The sequence below is a fragment of the Trichosurus vulpecula genome, chromosome 9 (genome assembly GCF_011100635.1).
Source record: "Trichosurus vulpecula isolate mTriVul1 chromosome 9, mTriVul1.pri, whole genome shotgun sequence".
In the NCBI taxonomy this organism is placed as follows: Eukaryota; Metazoa; Chordata; class Mammalia; order Diprotodontia; family Phalangeridae; genus Trichosurus; species Trichosurus vulpecula.
Genome location: NC_050581.1, coordinates 39,956,247 through 39,980,141, shown reverse-complemented (window position 1 = coordinate 39,980,141; position 23,895 = coordinate 39,956,247). Strand labels below are relative to the sequence as shown.

General features: G+C 36.8%; 1 protein-coding gene across 7 annotated transcripts in view; it reads right to left on the bottom strand.

Moving 5' to 3' along the window:
* Positions 1–23,895, bottom strand: part of SMARCA2 (SWI/SNF related, matrix associated, actin dependent regulator of chromatin, subfamily a, member 2) — a 212,742-nt gene that overhangs the window by 20,293 nt on the left and 168,554 nt on the right. For all 7 annotated transcript variants that reach the window (XM_036739114.1, XM_036739118.1, XM_036739116.1 and 4 more), the window contains one exon: positions 10,401–10,618. In XM_036739114.1, the coding sequence (XP_036595009.1) occupies positions 10,401–10,618 (218 nt within the window). The remainder of the gene's footprint in view (positions 1–10,400; positions 10,619–23,895) is intronic.

Sequence of the window (23,895 nt, the reverse complement as noted above, 5' to 3'; positions counted from 1 at the left end):
TGGGAACTTCTTTTGCTTAACTAAGGACAATTTTTAAAAGAGGGTTTTCTTTTTTCTTTAAAAATCCCCGTAATTCCCTATAGTTGGAGAAGCTCTCCAGATGCTCCTGTTTGTGGTTGTTATTGTGCTGACTGCCTCAAGCTTGTAACATTATAGAATCTCCTAAAAAATCATAATCGTTGAAAATAGAATTTATATATGTATATATATGCACACACAGATATATATATAGTGTCTGTGTATGTATATGCATATTATATAGGTATATGTATACACACATACATGCATACTCACATATATGTATGCTATATTTACATATACACATTTATATGTACATATACATACATATGCACACATATATTTTTATGTCTTGGACAATGTATAAAGGGATATTGAATTGGGCCCAGAATTGAATGGGAAGAAGAGAAGAGCAAACTAGATCACCTTTTGTAAACCATACATGTCTTTTAATAATGAAAACAGCCATCTTTTAATACCAGTATTCTTCCCACGATGTTGGATGACTGCAAGTCATAGAATGCTATAGTCTCTGAAGAACTGAAGTTAAGGATCAACCAAAGGGCACAAGGTGGTCGTGATTAGGCTGTAATACTTTACACACAAGGGATTATACAGAGGAAAGCATGTAAAGGTTAATATTAGAGAAATTTAAAATCAGAAAAAAAAAACATAGATTGGTCATACAGCATGAACAAGCTATAACCAGTGGACAGCCAGCATGTTTTATTGATACCAAGAAAATGAATGTTAACCTGTGGAGTTTCTTGGAAGACATGGACAACAGTCACATATGATGCATGGTCTGGTTACAATATATAGTGCTGGAGGGAATGCCTATATTGGTGAGATCAAATGTTCGTTGGAATAATTAAATAATTGAATGCTTTTGATCTGAATCACAATTAACTGAAAATGTGCATTTCAAAAATAGAAAAGAGGAAAAAAAACCTAAGATCTGAAATTTATATTGCTGCCAACATATTCTTTTTGGACTCTAGTCTAGGCAATACCTATGTTGTATAACACATAAAACTTTCCTTTCATTAATAGTAGCTAATATGTTTTAAGGTTTGCAAAATGATTTCTACATCAAATAGATATATATGATCTGATCCTCGCAGCCCTACAGATATTTTTATCAACATTTAAAAGATGATTAGCCAGTGCAGAAAGATCATGTGACTTGACCAGGCTGACAAATCAGTAAAGTGTCAGAGGTAGATTTTAAACTGAAGTTTCTACTGACATTATGTCTAGTGCTCTATACATTATATCGCTTCACCTCTATCCCTAATGTTTGATTTCTGTCTTGAGCAAATTTTTAAAAATCTAACATTGGATACAGAAACAGGATATATGTGAGGGCAGGAACAAATATACAACCACATTTTTCTAAAATGTATATGTATGTTCTTTGGCTGTAAGTGAGGTGGTGACTTTGCATAACTCTCTCTCACTAAAATCCAATTCATCTGCAAGTCACAGCATCATCTTCCTGATGTTATGGTCCTCTTTGAGAATGAAAGACAAAGCACACAACTTGCACATGGTCACTGACTGGCCTAGATACAGATGTCTAGAGAATTTTAGATTCTTTTAAGGATGATACCAACTATCTGGCAAAAATAGATCTAAATAACAGACTGGTCCTTAAAGGACATCAAATGCCAACGACATCATTATAACTTTAAGGACAGATAATATAAAGCCACCAGAAGAATTCAGATATTCTTTATAAAAGTATAAGAACTTAGGAATTTTTGTCACTAAAATAGAGACAAAGACAGAAAATGAAAAAAAAAGAAAATAAACTTGTTTTGAAAGTATAATACATTTGTGGCTGCTACATTTCATATTCTTTATCACATAGTATCCTAACATTAAAGCACATAAGCAAAGGTAGTCATATGAACCAGTATTGGAGAGCTCTAGAAGTATGTCTCAAGACAGTGCTTTAAATCTGCTCTGAAATTTTAAGTGAAAATAGATTGTTCCCCTCAGTCTTAGACTTAAATTCACTATGTAAATAGCCTCTTGTGTTCAGAAAATTTAGTGCTTACTTGACAATTAGTAAATTAAATTCACACACTTAAAGGGATACTTGAGACACTGAGGCTGCAAAGACAACAGTAAGTTCAGAACAGTTTCCTTACACTTGATACCATATTAAAAATTCACAAATTAATAACAACAATAATATATGGCCTTTATGTAGAGATGTAAAATTTACAAAACACTTCACAAATATTCAGGGTCACTGGGACCTGGTTTCCTAAAGTTCTGTGTCCCTGTCATAACTTTGCAAATTATGCATAATAGTAATTTTCCATTGCAAGGCAACAGTGAAACATCAAAAGAGGCTATGGTTCATTTAATAGAGTTCCTAGTCATGACCTTAATTCTGATGAACAAGGAATATGGAAATGATGGGGACAATGTGATAAAGTGACTATGTCATCTTGAACCCAACAGTAGTGAGACTAAGTAAACGTAGTCTACAAAATAGATTTCAATTTTTAAAAAATTAAATTCATTGCCAAAGTCAGAGGCTCTAATGGAGAACATAGCTCAATATAGGTGAGATACTCCATAAATGATTACACGTGATTTTAATGAGGAAAATGGGTTGGAGGACCTATTACATGTAATGAGCTGGTAATTAAAAAAAATCATATCTGTGACTTGGATATAGACCTTCAGGGAGTAAGTATAGAACAGTAATTTTAAACCTTTTCTTTGCCAATATGGTGAAGACTATGGACCCCTTCCAAAAACAATAGCTTTAAATGTATAAAATAAAGTGCATAGGATTCAAGGGAAACCAAGGGAAACTCAAGTTATGAGGCCTCTGACAGACCCTAGGTAGATGCCCATATTTAGTACATGGAAGCAGAATGATGCCCAGCAAATGAGCCTGAGAAGAATGCGTGGACAGGTAGAAGAAGTCAAGGGAAGAGTGTCCCAGAGGAAAGTATGCCCAGCAATGCCAAAAGCTGCAGTAAGTTTAAGCCAAATGAGAGGAAAAGGTTGGTGAATCTAGAAATGAAGAAATCACTGGTGAGCTTTGAGACAGCAAAAGTTTCAATGAAGTATTGGAGCCTGAAAACAAACTACAATGGACTCAGAAGAGTGGAAGCTGAGGAAATGGAGATGTGAAGCCTTATTTAAGTTTTACTAGGAAAAGGGAGAAAAGATTTATATGGAAGCATGAGAAAAACCTGATAAGTGAAGGTATTTCAAAGAAGGAAGGAATCTGGGCATGGCTATAAGTGACAGGGACATAGCCAGTGAATAAGGAGAGGACATAGATGAAAGAAAGAGAAGTTATTGAGGGGAAAAGATAGAAGGAGATGTGATCCAGAAATAAGTAGAGGAAATAGTTGATCTAGAGCTGAGGCATTAAACACAGAGGAAGGGCAATACTCCCAAGTATGTGGGTGTCAGATTAAAATGTAACTGGGAAATAGTTAACAAAATAAATAAAAACACAACAAAATATAGATAATATTACATTTTAAAACTAAGTTAATATGGGGGCTTGCAGGAATCCTTAGCTACAGATCAGTAGCCCCTCATTTCTATTTGAGTTTGATACCACTGATACAGTGGCAAAAAGAAGGGTTATGTTTTCATCAGATACTGAAGCAACAAGGAGTGATGAAGATGGATTAGGTTTTTGTTTTTGTTTTTGAAATCAACTGAATATATACTATACGGAACAGCAAGCTTGACAGAAGCACATGTGCGAAAGACCCGAGAGTTTTAGTTCACATAAGGGCAGCTAGGTGGTAGAGTAGATAGAGTGTTAGGCCTGGAGTCAGGAAGACTCATCTCCCTGAGTTCAAATCTGGCCTCAGAAACTTATTAGCTGTGTGCCCTGGGCACATCACTTAACCCCATTTGCCTCAGTTTTTCATCTGTAACATGAGAGGGAAATGGCAAACCACTCCAGTATCTTTGCCAAGAAAATCCCAAATGGGTCATGAAGAGTCAGACATGACTGAAAAACAACTGCACAGCAACAAAATACGTCATTGCTACTGAAAAAGCTAAAATAATTTGATATAACAAAGTTGTTTAACTTTCTAGATCAAGGTTAAGTCTATGATGGTCAAACTACACTCAAAATATGATGCTTTATTCTGGGGGTCATGTTTTAGAGGGACACTGACAAACTAGGCAACATTCAGGGTGGGTGTTGAACAGGATGGTGAAAGATCTCGAAGTCTTGTCATGTGAGGAGTGCTAAAGAACCTGGGGCTAATTAATCAGAAGAAGTAAAGGGTTTTGTTTTATTTGGGGGGAATAGGGGTGCATAACTGCCTTTTAAAAAAAGACAAATTTCATATTTGAAAATCTGTCACGGAAAAGAAGGAGTAGACATATTTTGCAACAGAAAGCAGAATTAGGACAAATAGGTCAGAGTTAAAGAGAATTTCAGCTCAACATAAAGACTTTACATGATTCCTTCTCTCCATTAAAATAAATACTCATAAGCAATTTCTCTATCTTTAGGATGTTTCTAGTTCTTTCTCCTTATGATTGCCACTACACATCTTCTAATCTCTCCTCCCTTTCTATAAAAAAAAATGGTTTCTATATCCCTATGTAAACAAGAGCAAGTTTAGTGTTCTAGGATCCAAAACTAAGAAATAAAGGTTTAGGTAAATATTTAGAATTTGACTAAACATAGAATGGCTTTAAAAGTCTTCCAATAAAACCAAAACTCATCTTTAAAATTAAAAAAAATAGAAACCTGTGCCTTGAGCATAATTTCTTCCAAGAGATGAAAAGTGTGCAAGCTTACTCTTTAACTGAGCAATACTGCTACTAGGTTGATACTCCAAAGACAACAAAGAAAGAAGAAAATGTCCTATATGTACAAAATTATTTATAACAGCTTTTTTTGTAGTGGCAAATAATTGGAAACTGAGGGAATGCCCATGAATTGGGGAGTGGCTGAAGAAGTTATGGCATATGAATGTGATGAAACACTTATTATGCTATAAAAAAAATGAAGGTGATGGTTTCAGAGAAACTTGGAAAGACCTGTATGAACTGATGCAAAGTGCAATGAGCAGAACCAGCAGAACAATTTCTATTGTAACAGAGCTATTGGAAAGATAATTAATTTTGAAAGACTTAGTAACTTTGATCAATATAACGACCTACCACAGTTTCAAATAGACTTGTGATGAAATATACTATTTGCCCCCAGATACACAGCTGATGGGCTCTGGGCGCAGACAGCAGAGTGAAGCATGTTTCCTTCTCTTTCTTTTTCTTATTTTCCTTTTCTTTTTTGGGAACATGGCTAATATGAAAATTTGTTTTACATAACTATACATAGTTGTAGAGAGTTTTGTTTTTCTTGCCTTCTCAATGGGTGAGGGAGGGAGAGAATTTGGAACTGAAAATAAAACAAAATTGAGTTTCTAAAAAAAAGGGCAAATATCCTCACTAGGGCAAGGCATAATAGATATTCTATTCCTACACGTACAATATATCTGTCTTAGGAAAAAGCCAGGCTCAGGATGTTCAGGATATAGAACCACCACTGGCAGGAGCAGAGTGCCAATTATTTTCACTTATAGGGACTTCATTAAATAACATCTGGCATTTTTCTAAAATTTTTAGAAACATGGTTTTCTTTTTAAGACAAACTAAGCTAAACAAAAAATATTCTCTAATGAGAATCAGGTGCATGTTTCCTTATAAAACCAATTCAAATTATAATATCAGTGCAAGATATTAAAAAAATAATCCTGCAACATGAATAGTATTAAATCCCTCATATATGGGTTAAAGATATGTGGAAGCTCCTAACAGTCTCATTTAATACACAGTAAACCTAAATGATTATCAAGAATCATAACATTTAAAATAGTGGGAGTGATTACAAGCAGTATCAGTCACATAGGTAGGGAGAGTTACTATGTTAGTGACAGTCTCTAATGGTACAAAACCTTCAACTCCATGACAACTGCATTTCTCAGAATATTTTGCCTAAGATCAGCCCCAAAAAATAGGATCTGCTGACATTCTATCTAATTAAAGCCCTCCTAATTTGAGTACCTCCTACTTGGGTACCAACTTGGTAAAGTGAAATGCAAAAATATAAATAGAGTAAGTCCCTTCCTAGAGGATTCCTAAGGCAAACTAAACATGACACATACAGTGGGAAATATAGACACACATTCCACCAAAGGTTCATGAAAATATGGAAGAGCAGAATAGATTTTGGCAGGGAGCTCTAAAATAAAAGTAGAACAGAAAAGGAGGACCAGGTAGAAAAACACACTTTATTCATATGCTCAGCAATTTAGGATTTTTTTCTTTCCCTTTACAATACACCTAATACCTTTGTATTGGCACATTTCTCAAAGTGTCTGACTTCAAAACTCATGTGCTTGGCCAGCTAGGTTCCTAAACTCTGAGAGTGAAGAAGAAAATGACCACATTAAACAGATTCATGTGGATCCAGGGCACCATTACAGTAGAGAGCCTTAGAGAGTTCCTTTTCTGACTTTTTCAGAACATAGGAGGAATGTATAGCTAGGTACAATTTTATAAGTTTAATGGTCACACCTTTGACTCCCCTTTTTCTTTAAGAACCATTCTCAATTAGAAGGAAAGCGGAAAGCTGGGAAATAATTTTTATAGCCAGTGTTTCTGATAAAAGCCATACAAATCATTTCCCAAATGATAAATTGTCAAAAGATATGAACAGGCAGTTTTTAGATGAAGAAATTAAAGCTATGTATAATCATTTGAAAAAAAAATGCTCTAAGTCGCTATTGATAAAAGAAATGCAAATCAAAACAATTCTGAGGTACCACCTCACACCTATCAGACTAATATGACAGAAAAGGAAAATGATAAATGTTGGAGATGTGGGAAAATTGGATCTAATGAATTGTTGGTGAAGTTGTGAACTGATTCCACCATTCTGGAGAGCAGTTTGGAACTATGTCAAAGGGCTATAAAATTGTGCATCTGCTACTAGGTCTATAACCCAGAGATCATAAAAAAAAGGGAAAGGACCAACATGTACAAAAATATTCATGACAGTTCTTTTTGTGGTGGCAAAGAACTGGAAATTGTGGGGACGCTCCTCAATTGGCTGAACAAGTTGTGATAAATGAATGTAATGGAATACTATTGTTCTGTGAGAAATAATGAGCAGGCAGACTTCAGGAAAACCTGGAGAGACTTACATGAACTGATGCAGAGTGAACTGGGTAGAACCAGGAGAGCATTGTGCACAGTAACAGTTAGCAACATTGTATGATGATCAACTATGATTGCCTTAGCTCTTCTCAGCAATACAATGATCCAAGACAATTCCAAAAGACTCATGAGGGCAAATGCTATCCAGACCCAGAGAAAGAACTATGGAGTCTGAAGACAGATCCAAATATAATATTTTCACTTTTGTTTTTTCTTTCTCGTGATTTCCCCTTTTGTTCTGATTCTTCTTTTGTGAATAATGTGGAAATATGTTTAACATGATTGTATATGTATAACCTATATCAGTTTGCTTGCTGTCTCAGGGAGAGGGGAAGGGAAGAGAGGGAAGGAGAAAAATTTGGAACTCAACATCTTACAAAAATGAATACTGAAAACTATCTTTACATGTAATTGGAAAAAAAATACTATTAAGCAGGGGGAAAAGAACCATTTTCAGTCTTTCAGTATTAAACCTATTCTAGACTTCGCTTGAAATTAACATAAACAAATATGATCAAAGAAATAATAGTCCCCACTCCCATGAAAAGCAACATAGAAAGGGGAAAAGCAGAAAGGGCAAGATTCTGGGAAATAGTTATTGTCACTGTCGTCGTCATCATCATCATCAGTGCTGGTGTTAACATCTGAGGCTGGTCAAATTACCAATGTAATCCAACTAGATTCTTACTGCTGACCATTCTCAAGGGACAGGAGGCATAAGATTGGGAATGGTAAACAGAACTCCAATCGGGATAGCCATTTCCAAAGAAGTATACCTAATCGGCTAGTAAATACTGGTCTCTGCCACAATATACTCTCCTTCCTTCCTATCTTCACAATACAAACTCAAGTAGGTACAACTAGAATTCAAAGGGTTTTTAGAGATCAAGTCAAAAATCTCTTAATCCGTAGATGAGGAAAGTGAAGCCAATGGAGGTTAAGTGAACCGCTTGAAGTTATACAGGTAATGAGAGAACTGAACTTTGATTCTTTGGCTCCAAATAATCCAATGCTCTTTTCAGGACTGCACACAACCACCTTGATAAATACCATGTGCACAGCTGAGTCTCTAAACATATCATTGTCTTTAAGTGGAGGACATTTTACAAAAGCAAAACTAATAATTATAATAAGTAATGATAAATAATAGTCATAAATGTAGTAATGAGCACTTACAACCAATTTTAAAAGTTTCTGTTTTCTTTTAAATTATGGCCATAGATCTTTTTTGAAAATGCCACCTAAATATATGCTGAACCAGCCTATTGGGATCAGAGGGTATCTCAGCCAGATAGAACAGGGCATCATTATAGGTTTAGTTGTTGTTGGTTTTTTTTAACTCTCTCACCCCTATTTTAGCAGTTAGCATAGCTACAATAAGAAACAAAAATGTCTGCTTATTTCTTTGCCTTGAGTAATCTGTCACTAAATTGTTCACATCTGCACAATGCAATCAAAGTGGAAAATACAAAATTTTTCTAACCACACTGGTTAGAACAGCTTCATAAAATGGTGATGGCATCACATTTTAATAAACTTTTAATTCTGACCATTCTTAAAAGTGAAAGACTATGGCCTGTTTCAGTTGAACATCAGTTATGTGATTAACAAAGGACAAATACAACCAACCCACCCCAATGTAGTTCTACTACTTTATCTCTCCAGAAACCAGACAGACCTCAAAAGATGTTTTGTTGGTTCAGGAACTCATTGTGTATTGTTTAAAAAAATAGTCTGCAAAGGATGTTTGACAAGCATGATTAAATCTAGCAATTATAAAGTGAAATGCAAAATATAAAGAGAGTAAAGCACTTTCCAGAAGATTCCTCAGGAAAAATTAATATGACACAGGTAGGAAAGACATACAGGGTGTCCCAAAAGATTTAGTGCCATTTTAAGCTACTAAAGCTCAAAACTGCACTAAAACTTTTGGAACATCCCATAGAGATAACTTTACAGAAAGGAAACGAGAATAAGAAGGCAGAATAGGCCTGGGCAGAGTACTCAAAAGTGAAAGTAAAACAGAAAGGCAGGAACAGGTAGAAAAATATTATTTACAAGTTCAGCCATTCAGGATATTCTTTCTCTATAGTACACCTAATACCTTTGGTTTGGCACATTTCTCCAAAAGAGATGGCTTCAATTTTATACTCATAAACTATGTTGTTGCATTTCTTTGTAATCCTGAGGCTTAAGACAGTGCCTGGCATATGGCACTTAATAAATGTTTGTTGACTAATAAGCGCCTGTTGTCAGGCATTTCCCAAAGCCACAGCTGGATTTTCTAGGCTAAAAAAACATATCTGTTGAAGTAACAAAGACTCTAGAGTAATATCTATAGTAACAAAACATGCACCCCAACCCTATACTCTTGCAACATTGATATTTTAGGGGATGGGGAGGGAATGGTCCTGAAAGAGGCTACTACTGTTAAGTCAGGGAACTTGGGTGGTAAAAATAACTATTTTCTGTAAAGCATCTGTTTAATTTAGAAGAGTTTTTTTATGTGAGAAAAACTTCCAAATACATCTATGTGTATTTATATGTTTTGGGATTTCACAGTCCCTCTCCCAAATGATGAGACATTAGAAGTCCTTTGAGCTCCCATCCAAATTAAACCCTGCTTGAGGATGAGAATTCTAGGATTCAAAGGACCCTGCATTAAGGGATGGAAGGGACTATCTTATCTAGTCCTTGTAGGCAGGAACTGTCTTTTGTTTCTTTTTGTATCCCCAGAGCTTAGCATAGTGCCTGACACATAGTAAGTGTTTCATATATACTGACTAATTGATTCTGCCTCTACATTTTAGAAATGAGACAACCAAGGCTTAAAGTGGTAAAGTGACATTTTCAAGATCCCATTGATAATAACACTAATTCAAACTCAGGTCCTCTGATTCCAAATCCAGTATTCTTTCCATTCCAGATGTTAGCGAACAGATCAAAACACTTTCTGACTAAATATCCCTCAAAAATCTTTAAAAAATTATGATGATATTTTATACATTAGAAATTTTGGAAACTATAACGTGGCATGACACATACAACAAACGAAATTTCAAAACTCAAGCATTCAACTGAGTATTTTTAGGTAACAGTGGATAATTAGAATAAAAAAAATCAATGAAAGTAAAGTAGCAAAATCTCACCTATCCTTGTAGTTTATTACAGTATCAATAATGGCATTCATCTGCTTTGTCAGTTTGGGGGGGTTTGGCGACAATTTCTCAGCTGGCGGTCGGCCTCTTCTCTTTTTAGCTTTTTCCACATCTTCCTTCCCAGGCTCCTTCTCCACATTTCTTCGTCTTTTTCGTTTCTTGAGCCGCACTTCCTCTTCCATTTCTTCCAAATTACCGTCTTCAATTGCCTATTATCCATAGATGTAAAAAGGGTGGAAAAATCAGCACAATTAAAAAAAAAAGAAAGGAATTTGAATGGTCAGATTGAATAAAATTTAAATACTAAAGAAAACAAAAAGTTAACAATAATCATCGGACGTAGGTAAAACATTACCACCATATTGGATAAACACATCTCAAGCCTACTTTGGCTTCATCAAAATAAACTAAAGGCCTATACAGCTCTAATAGGAAATATGAGTAACTTTTATAAAGAAAAAAAAAAGACACAACTCTAAACACGATCTGTTTAAATACAACTAAATCCAAACAAAATTAATCCAAATAAAAGTAAGGAGGAGAACTTGGTGTCCCATTATTACAAGCAGGCGGAAAAACTCCTGTGACTACATCTTCAAGCAATCAAACACAAAATTCAGCCTTTTTTTTTTTTTGGTTTTCTATTAATTTATTCTTGATTCATAAAATAAAACAAATCAAAATCCTGTCTAAATTTTGTAATTTCTGTGCCATAAATCAGACCCAGAATGAATTACAAAGCCACATTTCCTTACAAATGCACTTACAGCACACACACCGCCACAAACAAAAAACACTTTCTCCAAATTACCTGCAAACGTTTGCCTTAAACACAGCCAGCAGCTCTAATGCAGAGAGATAATAAAATAGCTATAAAAAACAACCAGGTACAAAAGAAACCTGTTCACAAATGGCTAAAAGATCCATGTGACAAATACAGAAGTTACACTTTCTTTCTGGGTAAATTACAAAACTTAAAAAATATAAGAAAAAAACAGAAAAATAAAACATGCAAAAGATAGAAAATTTGACCACACAAGGAAAAAAATTAAATAAATCTTTAAATCACATTTTAAGATTAATGCTTTCTCAAAACATAACTGATGTTATTTGTTCCTCCTGTCTCTCAATATTGCCTTGAGTATGCTAATGCTAATCAATCCTTTCTCGAAACTGAAAGAGCTCTAATCATAAGGCAATTACCTTCATTTCTCCACAGCACCAAACATGGCTAATATTTATGATCATGTGAGTATAACAATCAATATAAAGAGTGATTACAGCTCAGACATCATTTCTTTCACTTATGTACAATGTCTATTAAAAAAAAAGGGTTTTGTGAAGAAAACCTGGTGCAAAACACAAAGCAACCTGGCATGTTAAAAATGCCAGGGGGATTTCAAAATCTGTTTCCTATGCATCCTCCGATGTGCAAATCCATAGAACAAACATGAACACAGAATCCTGAGGGACAGTCTGAGACTAGGCCTTAATAATCAAAAGACAATTTCCATCACGCTTCCACAGTGCTCAGATAACCACTATGAAGGAGCCTTGAGATCTTATGAGTTAGGAGGAAAAAGGAAGAAAAAAAAATCTGCACATAATTTCATTAATATTCATTTGGCTAAAACAGGACATCCACTATACAGTCATACACATTGCAGCTAGCAAAGATGAAGAAAAAGAAACTGGTCCGCAAATCTTGGAAGCTGAAAATGCTAATAATAAATACAGCATGCAAGGCTGTCAACAGTTAATGTTATTTGCTCTCCATAAGCACCCAGTTGTACACAGAAATCCGGACGGAGAACACCGGCTTTGGATGTGTCACACACCTACACATGCCTGGGATGTAGTTCTACTGAATCTTCAAGACGGCAATGAAAAAAGATATTTACCTTACCACTATCAGCAGGCCGGCTATCGGAAATCACAGTTAGTGGGGATAAAATTAACAAGCCAGCAAAGCAGCGAGCTGCTAGTCTCTTCATCAGCTGATCAGGAAAAAAAAGAGAGCTGGGGAAAGGCTATGTTTTCATATACAAGTAATTTTATTTTACTGAAAATTTAATACTGAAAGGGTTGTGGATACTCAAATCTGCTGTTTCATTCTCCCCACGACAAGGCCCGAAGCCTCCTTCCTCCAGCCGGCTTTAATATTGACAACTACTTATCATATTTTCCCCTTATTATTCCAGGCAGCAGAATTAGATGGCTATTAGCTCAGGTGGTTTCTGATTACTGCTAGCATCTTACTAATTCTATCAACATAAAGCAATTCAATATCTTATTTTAATTAAAAAAAATAAAAACAAGGTATGTCATTTTTGTGTTTTAAAACCTGTTTTACTTATTGTATGTAACTGTATTGTTTTCTGAATAGGATGCACAGGACCTGAAGCATTTTAAATGATTTTAAAAATAGAAAAAAGGACAAAAGGAAAATATTTTCATTTTAAGGTACTTAAGAAAAAAGCAATGTGTATATATTAAAACCCAATTATTTAGCACCGTTTTTTTTCTTTCAAAAATTCTTAATTGTTACACTTCACTTTCATTTTCATCCTGTAAAAAATTATCTTTCCCCCCTCCCCTCCCCTTAAGTGAGATGTACAGGGGGGAAAGGGAGGAGGGTCCTAACAAGGGTTTTCTTTTTTCACTCCTCAGTTTTTGAGACAAAGGAGCAAAGTCTAAGCTTAAGGTGTTTGCTATTTTGAGTCTAAATCTATGAGTAGTTGATAAGTGAAAATAAATTAAACTGGCAACAGATTAGTGAAAGTCTTTAAGGTACATACTAAGCCGTGCATATTAATTTTAAATTTAGGATTTAGAATTACATGGAATTATACTTAAAGTACTGACCAGTCTTCCACTTATATTAAGGTTGTATGCAGGAATGCAGAGAACCACAAGACATCTTCCCTCCTCCCCAAAGCCCCCAAACATTCATACTGCAGGGCTTAATGTTCACTGATTTCTAATGGTCTTTTCCTAGTGTAAATAAATTTCTTAAATATACCCTAATGCTTTTTCACTTATAAAGTTCAGCAAGATCACTTCTGCATGTAAGCCAAATTATCAGTTGGAGGTTATAAACTGTCATTGTTTTTTAAGTTGATTTATTAAACTGGTTCAACTGACTGAACTCTGTGCTAAGGGGTAAAAAAAAAAATCAAAACTAAAAAAAAAAAACCAAAAACCAAAAAACCAAAACCAAAAAAAATTGCTATACAAAGCTAAAGTACCACACAAAAAGAATTCCCTTCCAAACCTTTAACCAGCACAATAATGAAATAAATCACAGAAGCAAACCCCCAGTTTCCGACTGGTGACGTCTGGCGCAACAGTGCGAGAGCCCTAATTCAACATACAGACGTCTCCCATGCTGAACTGCCTCTAGACTTAATGAAGTGAATAGGAAGGAAGTCAGGGGGAAAAAAAAGTGTACAAATAAGAAATTAACACTTTCCTTCCCTACTGAAACAGACATCTACAACTATAGCTAAGTTTGGTGAGGCATCTGTTTTCTTAAAGGCACACTGTACTCATTCTGCTTGGGGCTTCGTACCGAAAGCCCAGATGGTGATACTAACTTCAGCCAAGTTCAAATAGTTAACTGTATACTTCAGCTTGCATTTTCCTGAACGAAAAGTGGGTATTTCACTTTCCACCACTGGATGGCAATCTTTTTTATGGAAAAAAGGCATTTTCATGACATAGGTTGTGCAAGAACATGTTAATAGGACCTCAAATTGGCTCAGAGCCAGCCTTAGCTAGCAGGGGCCAGCAGCAAATTCCACTGACAAAAGGAAAGAAAAGTATCATAAGAAGTGATCTGTTCAGATGAAGTATTTTAATAAAGCAAAACCACAATAGAAAGCACCTGATGGCACCATGTTCTGTGAGTTGAATCAAGTCTCCTTTTTTATATAATAACACAGTGTATCTTTTTCATTTTAACACAGAAAGCCTTTATATGAACATCATGCCCACAACACATCGATACAGAGGACATGTTATGCCTGTTCCTCCCGGCTCCATGAGTTTGGGTGTGTAGGAACCCCAACTGAGAGTCTCTATGCTGATGACTCTCAAATCTACCTGTCCTGCCCCAGCCTCTCTGCTGACCTCCAATCTCATATCTCCAACTGCCTTCAGACATGTCCAATTGGATGTCCAGTAGACATCTCACTGAATATATCCAGAACTTGTTCTCTTTCCTTCTAAATTCTCCCCGCCCTCACCGTTACTGTAGGGAACAACATTACCCTCCTAGTCCCTCAGGCTCACCACCTAGGAGTCACCCTGGATTCCTCACTCTTGCTCCCCCCTCCCCCACCACATATCTAAGTTGTAGCCAAAGCCAGTTGATTTTACCTTTGCAACATCTCTCCAATACACTCCCCCCCTCTGTCCTCTGACACTGCCACCACTCTAGTGCAGACCCTCATCACCTCATGCCTGGACCACTGAGACAGGCAACTGTTGGGTCTGTCTGCTAATTCTCTCCCCACTCCAATTAATCCTCTATTCAGGCATTAAAGTGATTTTCCTAAAGCACAGGTCTGACCATGCCACCCCCTACTCAATAAGCTCCTCCTATCACCTCCAGGATCAAACACAAAATGCTTTCTTGGGCATTCAAAGTCTTTCATAATCTATCCCCCTTCCTACCTTTCCAGTTCTTACATCTTACTCCCCAACACATTTGGGGATCTTTGATCTTTGATCCCATGACACTGGCCTCCTGCATTGTTCTCAAAACAAGACATCCCATCTCTTGGCTACAGGCATTGTCTCTGGTCTGGGATGCTCCCCCTCCTCCAATCTAACTACTGACTACTGACTTCCCTGGCTTCCTTGAAGTCTCAATTAAAACCCTGTCTTCTACAGGAAAATTACCCTATCGCCTATTAATCTTAGTGCCTTCCTTCTGTTAATTATTTTCAATTTTTCCTGTTCACAGCTTGTTTTGTATGTATTTATATGAATGTTTTCATCCCCATTAGATTACAAGCTACTTTAGGGCAGTGACTGCCCTTTGCCTTTTTTTGTATTTCTGGTGCTTAGCATAGTGTTTGGCATATGGTAGGTGCTAAGGGTGGCTAGGTGGTACAGTAGATAGAGCACTGGGTTTGGAATCAGGAAGACTCATCTTCATGAGTTCAAATCTGGCCTCAGATACCCTGGACAAGTCACTTAACCCTGCAAAATGAGTTGGAGAAGGAAATGGCAAACTGCTCCAGTACCCTTGCCAAGAAAACCCCAGATGGGGACATGAAGAGTTGGACATGACTGAAATGAATGAATAGCTGAACAGGTGCTCAATAAATATTTATTGATTGGAATGATCTTCGTCTACACTTAAGCATATTTAGGTGATTCCTTTCCTTAAAGCCCCAAATCTTTTATCCCCTTCTGCATGAAGCCTTCCCTGATCCTTCCAGATAAAATGTGTTCCCTCCTTTTCCATTTCTCATATCTCTCTGTACTTAGTACATCCCATTTGTAGTTATTTGTGAACATGCCTGATGTCCCATACTGGATTGTACACCCTTTGAACCCTGAGATTGTGTCAGCTGAGGCCACTAGATGGGTTGGATCTGGAGTCAGGGAAGAAGACCTGAATTCAAATATGACCTCAAATGCTTGTGTGACCCTGGTAAAGCCACTTAACCATCGTCTGCCTCAGTTTCCTAATCTGTAAAATTAGAATCATAATAGTACCTACCTCACAGGGATCAAATGAGGCTCAAATGAGATAATGTGTGTACTTTGCACTTAAAAGTGCTGTATACACATGCTGGTTATTATCATGTTTTCAGCTCTGCAGCCTTAGTGCCTTGGGCAGTATGTCACATGTATTAGTTGCCTAATAAGTGTCTCTTCAATTGAATTCAATGAACCCAGGATCTCACACAATTACATAGACAGACATGATTCACTTGCCGTGAAAAAAGTAACAAAGGGGAGAAAAAAATAGGCATCGTACACAACCTACTCCACTCTTCCCCAAACACCTTCAGTTTTACCTTAGACTTTTTAAATGATCAAAGAAGTGGCAGCCATCATACAATAGGGTCATTCCAAGATATTTCCAAAGAGCTTATTCTAAAAACTTCTAACAAGTAGAATTTCTTAGGAAGGAAATGGGACATTTGACCTTCTTAAATGTACCAAATTCTTTCCCCCTGAAACCCTGCACCCCAGTGTCTTTATCTCCACAGTAGCTAAAGCAAAGCCCCCACAGAAGTTGCCACTAGCTGCTGCAGTATTATTGGAGGGAGTTTGCCAGTTTGGGGGAAGTATGTGTGGGTTGGGGAATTCCAACCCTCAAGGGGGACATATTGTGCCCGCCAATGAAAAACATATCGCATGGAAACACTGAGACTGATTGGGACACCTTTTGTTCTCATGGCTTTCTCCCTAACATAGAACCTTGCTCCTTTGCAAGGCAAAAATCAACATTCCTGAAATTAAAGTGTAAAATAGGACTGCATGTTGGTACCTGTTCCCACCACATCAACACACAACATGCAGAACTAAGTGATATGGGGCAAGTTTTCCTCAGAGAACTATGGTAGCAGTACAACAGGGAGCAGGTTTAGTCTTGCCCAATTAATGACTTCAGACCCTTCCATAAAGCACTTTTTAAAAAGAAAATTAGCAATATATACACATAGTATTCATGAAAAGAAAGCCAGTGGATCTGAGCAAGGAATTTATTTTGGTATATAGGAAATAAATGCTTTATGATTAAAAAGAGGCTGTAAAACATATAATTCTGTAACTACTCTAAATATTATTGGGCAATGTGCTATCTCCTCTGGGAAGCTTTCCTTGATCACTTCTTAATGTCACCTTTCCTGCATGGAGCTTCATGAGGCTTTTTCTATACCTCTTTTCTGTATTTATCATCTATTACATTGTACATCATATATCCCCTCCCCCCATAATGTAATGAATGAAAGGGCAAACGAAGGCAGAGACACTAATCTTGTCTTATCTAAACTGTGTAGTTCACCAAATATCTACCATAATGCTCTGCACACACTAAGTGTTTAATAAATGTACATTAAACAATTTAATAATAGCTATTTTCTTGGCTTTCCATCCTACAGAACAGAACTAGTCAATGTTATATTTAAAGAAAATGTGATTTGAATTTCAGCCTAACTGAAGGGTTAATAAACTTTACTATATTCTGTACTTACACAATTTTAAGACCAAAAAAATCTTAAATTATTTTTATAAAAATTGACATTCATTTTTATAATACACAAAAATGTTATTGCCATTTTATAGTTACATGAAGAGGGAATTCAAAGGAAAAACTGGAGCCAGGGTAAGATGCCAGGAAACCAGGTGTTCGTAGGGTTTTTTTTCTCCTTTTGTCAAAACACTTAATAATGAAACTTCAAAGAAGTTATAACCATCTGGATCTAAGATGAGCGTTGATGTTAAGAATGCTTCCCCAAGTTAAAAAAAAAGTTGGTTTTGGGGAAGGAGTAGGGCAATGTAGGGATAATGACAGCCTGATTGATCACCAGTTAACAGCAGCCACAACTGGCACCTTTGGAGAAGTATCCAAAATCACACAGGCACAAGCAACACAGTGGTTTGAGGATGCTCTTCTGATGAATTGCTAGTAATAGCCTTAGAAATTTAAATATGTACAAGTCAGTAGGACTCCCTTCTTCCACCCCCACCCCAAAACAATTTATCACAAAGTTACATACATCATTTTCTTATTCCCTGGTCACACTCAACTTCCCATCTTTTGGGGCAGAAGGCTCAAATCGATCTATAAGTATCTGAGAGCATAATGAACACCATGCTAGAGAAAACAGTTACTTATTTTAGCCAGAGTTCACTTATTTGGCTGCTTCAACTATCAATAACACAGCTGAAAACCACGATGTACACAAGAATGTCCCTCATCCAGAATAGATAGCACAAATTCTACAAACTAAAATTTACAGTCTTCACTAATAAAACCTTCACAAGAGCCTAAGGAGATCTCCTACTTACTTCTGCTTTATATGCAATTCCAACAAGCTTAATTAACTAGTTTTTTAACCTCTGTAGGTTGTAAGCAGCAATCTAGAAGTGGCTAGAAGTAGGAAGAACCACCGAGACGCAGGCAAATTGAGAATAGAAGCAAACAGTGGTAAATATTTACCTAACAATGAAGGAGACAGAAAAACTACAAAAACTAGACATAAGAATTCTGAGAGCATTCAGAAGGCACAGCATTATGAGGCCATCTAGGCAGAGAAAAACACATCTTAATCATCCCTGAGGACACCATAGTATTATAGGAAAGTATTATGATTAATAGTTAAATCATGCTCAATATATCCTGCATAAAAGATTTATCCTTCAAACCTTGTTAAATTTTTGAAAAAAATGTTGTCTGGGAAATTCAAGTGTAATATTTCCTTTTCTCAGAATGCCAGAAAAGTGATGCCTTCTATTTATAACATAAGGTATCCAATCCTTTTTCATGTTTTGGTGTTTACCTATTTCTTCCAGAGCATCATAATAATGTATGAACACAATTTGCCACTGCCCACCAAAAACAAAACAAAATAAAAAATACTACATCTGAAAACTGAGTAGCTAGATGGTGCAGTAGATTGAGCACTAGGCCTGGAATCAGGAAGACTCATCTTCCTCAGTACAAATCTGGCCTCAGACACTTAACAGCTATGTGACCTTGGACAAGTCACTTAATCCTGTTGACCTCAGTTTCCTCATCTGTAAAATAAGCTGGAGAAGGAAACAGTAAAATACTCCATAGCTTTGCCAAGAAAGATCCCCCAAAAGGGATCATGAAGAGTTGGATTTGACTGAACAATAATAGAATCTGAAAAATACCCATCCCAAGCTTAGCTTCATGTAGGCTATGTCTATTTGACACAAAGCATTTAATTGAAATGATGACCACTTGTTAGTGTCATTATACTGAACACCAGAGTTAACTTATAGTTTCAAACATACTGTAAGCCATTTTGATATCATACAGAAATGGCAAATCACTTCGTATCCAATTTTGAAGCACAAACAAAATTGGAAATGTGACAGAGGTTTTTGGTCCCCTGAGGCTGGCTCGCTAACTTTCTGGTCATCTATGTGGGGGTTATATAAAGATGCAGGAAGCTTATAGAGATTTTCCCAGATTCCTGGAGATATAAGACAGATAAAGGAACGATGCTCTGAAGAGGAAAATGGGCTGAAAAACAAGATGTGTCTTAGTGTGTACACAGTATGTCTGACAAGCAAAAAAGTAAGCAACATCTTATCCCAAAAACTAAAATGAGTGAAAAAAATCCTTAAGGGACCAAATCTGACTGCTACCAAATCTAAAGGAAATTATTTTGTTTCTAGAGCTGGAATCAGGAGATGTGGGCCATTGGGCCCCCTGGCTGTTCATTTAGCATGTTTATGACAGAGAGACGGCAACATGGATAGAATGCTGGACTTGGAGTCAAAAAGTCCTGGATTCAAATTCAGCCTCAGATTCTATCTATGTCACTCTGGGCAAGTCACTTAACTGCCACCTGCCTCAATTTCCTAATCTGTAAAAATAGAGATAACAAGAGCACGTGCCTCCCAAGGCAGTTGTGAGAAGCAAATGAGATAATAATTATAAAGAGCTTTGCAAACCTTAAAGTGCTATATTTGGCGATGATGATGATGATGACGATGATGATGCTTTGCTGCCTTCAAAATGGCAAAGTTATCACTAGGTGCACTTTTAGATGTCTTTTGTTTCTCCAAAGAGTTCGGGCCATAACACTAATTTCCCCCAAGTGCTATTTTCAGCCTTTAACCCCCATGCTCTAGAAACAGCAACGGTTCAGTTTACTCTAGCCAGCCTTATTTTTCACTGTTCCTCGATGGGAATCCTCTACTGACCATCAGGTCCGTCTCCTTAGGGTCTTAAAAACATATGCATTCTGACTTCCGTGCCCTTTAGTCAGGCTTTCTCCCCTACCTTCTTCATCTGTCTAAATCCTATCCCAAAAGCCCAGCTCAAGGTCCAGATCCTCTACAAAACCTTTTCCAATTATTTTAGTCCATTTCGATCTTTCCTTTATCTGAACTCTGCTGGCACTTACAATCCATAATGAGCCTTTTAGTGACTGATTATTTTCTAGGGAAATGGACATGGAAGGGCCCTCGGGGGTCATTTATTCCATCCCTTTCATTATTATAAATGAGGAAACTCACACCCATGGTGGACAAGTGACTTGTTCAAGGTGTCTTTTACCATTCTCTATTTTTTTTTAATCTGTGGGTCTTGTCTTCCCAGATACACTGTAAACCTCCTAATGGCAGGAACCATGTTTTATACTTCTTTTGTAACCCCTCCTAGAATGGCTAAACCAATGATGAGCACTTAGTAATGGTCATTATTATTATTTGGGAAAGAGTATGGGGAGGAAATGAAGGGAAAATCTGGATTTGTGATTTCCTAAGCATGAGAAGGTGCAGGAAAAGAAAATTCCTCTCTTGATGCATTCCTGACATGATGAACAACTTAGAGCCTCAGAGTCTTGCCAAGATCACTTGATCTGTCTAAAGTCACACATCTTGCAAGCGGCAGAGGCAGGACTTCGATCCATGTCATCCTAACTCTAAGGTCAACACAATCCACTAAGCCACACTGTCACTCCATTGTTTAATATCTACTGATACTCAAGGTTTGGATGAGCTTTATCTGTTACTGTGACCTCCAGAGTCAATTTCTATTTCCAAACTTCAAATTCTAATGTCCCTCTCTAGCATTATCTTTCTAGCAGGTAACTTCTTATTTCATCTTTTGCTGCTATGATAGGACTTAAAAAGAAAGCATAAACTTTAAAACCAGGGCTATAAGTTCAGACTGAAGTGGAGAGATGTAAAATTTCCTAAAGCATTCAAGGTATCATAGCATTTCTGAATAATCTAAGGTAGGGATGGACGAAAGCACTTTGAGCCACGAGTGGAAGAGGCAAAGAAGGAAATTTAGGTTGAAAGTAAGAGAAAATTTCCTAATAATTGGAACTATTTAAGTGTGGCATGAATTGCCTTGGGAAACAGTCCATTTCCTCTTGATTAAAGGTTTTCAAGCAAAGGATGGAGGATTCCATGGGGGAGATCTTGCACTAGGGATGTTCAGGAAGGCATGAATAGGACTCAATCGCTTGTGGGGTCTTTCCCAACTGAAATTTCTTAAAATAATTAAGCAGATAAATATGTAACCTTCTTCTTGCTTCAATTGTAGAGATTTGGGATAAATAAGTTATTTGTACAAATTTTAAAATGAAAACCAATAAAAATAACCACTGGGATTAGACAAAAAGATTATTAATTCTGTTGTATCTAAACCTGTGATTTCAATGATGTAGAGAACTCCAGGTAAAGAAACTTCTACCTATCTAGATTTACACAGCTATTCTGTCACATACAGACTCAGAGAAAGTGTCTTGGGGACTGAAAAGTTAAGGTAACCTGTCCAGGGTTGTGTATCAGTAAGGCAAGTGTCACAACATCCATGGTGACCATGAATATGTATAGTTCTGTATTGCAGAATATAAAAGACTCTCCATATAGAAGGCAGAAGAAGTAAAATGTTTATTCAGACACCAGAGGATCAAATCCCAAAACCAATAACTCCAATTCAACATAGCAGCAATTATATCCCCAAACCAGCAAGTCCATTTCATTATAACAGCAAAGAATTTAAAACACAATATCACAGCAGGGAGCCAAGCCAACCTTCCCCTCTGCTGGGGCCTTCCCATAAACACTTACTCACAAATCCTAGTTGTCTGCTTGCCTGTGTCCTCTCCCGCAATTCCTCTCCCACAGTTCTGAGAGCCAGCTTAAGGGCTACCCTCAGAGTATACATACCCTTTTTAGAGACAGAAGGCTTCAAAACCCTAGTGACCTAATTAGCAAAAGGGTATGGGCCTTCCTACGAACAAGCTTCCCCTAATCAAGCTTCCCTTAAATAGCTCCACCTGAGACCTATTAATGGGACTAAAGGGTGGGGAAGATCTTTAATCACATTAACACCACAGGTTTCATGACCTCTAAGTGATAATTTGAACCCAGGTCAACCTGACTTGTAAACCAGCTATCCACATGATGCCTCTCATTTAATATTATTAGCAAAAAAAAATATATGAGACTAGTTATTCTAAGAACTTGGAATAGCACCTGTGACTTGATCAGTGAGGGTGAAGGAAAGATAAGCTCTCCAATTCTCCCCAGATTCCCTGCAGACAACAAAATGTGAAGAGCTGGGCTTTGTCCTCAGAAGCATGGGAACTAGAAGCAAAGGTGATTCTCTGAAATGAAGACCCATTGGCGAGGTAGAGGGCTGCTCCGAGCTTTGCTAGGAAGGTGTCCCTATCTTTGATTTGACCATTTTCTATGCTTTTATACTATTTGAGGAGAATCCTTCAACCTTGAAAAATTACACCGTAGCCAGTGTCTGTGGGGGAGATGTGAGTGCATGGGTGTAAATGATTACCAAGTAGTGAGTGATTAATGTGGCTTTAATCTCACCTTTACCCTTTGCAGTCCTTGGGTTGTATATTTACATGCATTTTTAAATGCAGGAGAATTATAGCTACAAGTATTTTTTTTTAAGATTGAGATCTGAGGCCTAGAAGGAGATTGTATATGCATGTGTGTGTGTGTGTGTGTTGCACATGCCACCTTTTGGAAGATAGCATGGGAATAATTGTAGTAACAATGTTCACATAGCATCTACTGTATACTAGGCATTATGCTAAGTACTTTACAAATATTATCCCATCTGATCCTCATAACAACCCTAGGTCGATGCTATTATTATCTCCATGTTACAGATGAAGAAACTGAGATAAACAGAACTTAAGTGATTTGCCCAAGGTCAAATAGCTAGTATCTGAGGATAGATTTGAACTCAGACTTTCATGACTCAAAGTCTAGCATTCTTTCCACTCCTCCCTCTAACTGATCTGAAAGAAGGAAGTCTTAGAGGGGAACAGCTCTAGGAAAAGGTAAAAACTAAGACCTGGAAAAAATATTTCTACATGACTTGGAGGTATAATATGAAGCAGTGGTTATATAGAGGAGGGTAGGAAAAAGTCTGTATAGAAAAAGAGAAGATTTAGACAAAAATGAGAAAAAACCCAGAAATTTCCTCGGTGTGAGAAAAATGAGGATTACAGTTCTATTGGTTCTATTGTGGATGATGGCTTTGCATGTGTACACACATTCACAAACACATATATTTCTTAAAATTCTACTACTAAAAGGCTTTATAACCATTAGGGTGTTTTTTGGCAATCTCTTGCCCCAATTAAAAAGGAGAATCTTTACAAGAGAATGGGTTAAAAATTTAAGAGAAGTGATGTTTAATAAGTTAGACTCAGTGAAAAGTGACAAGTTTAATAAGTTAGACTCAGAGGACCTCACTGTTTTGGAATTTAAAAATTCTTGT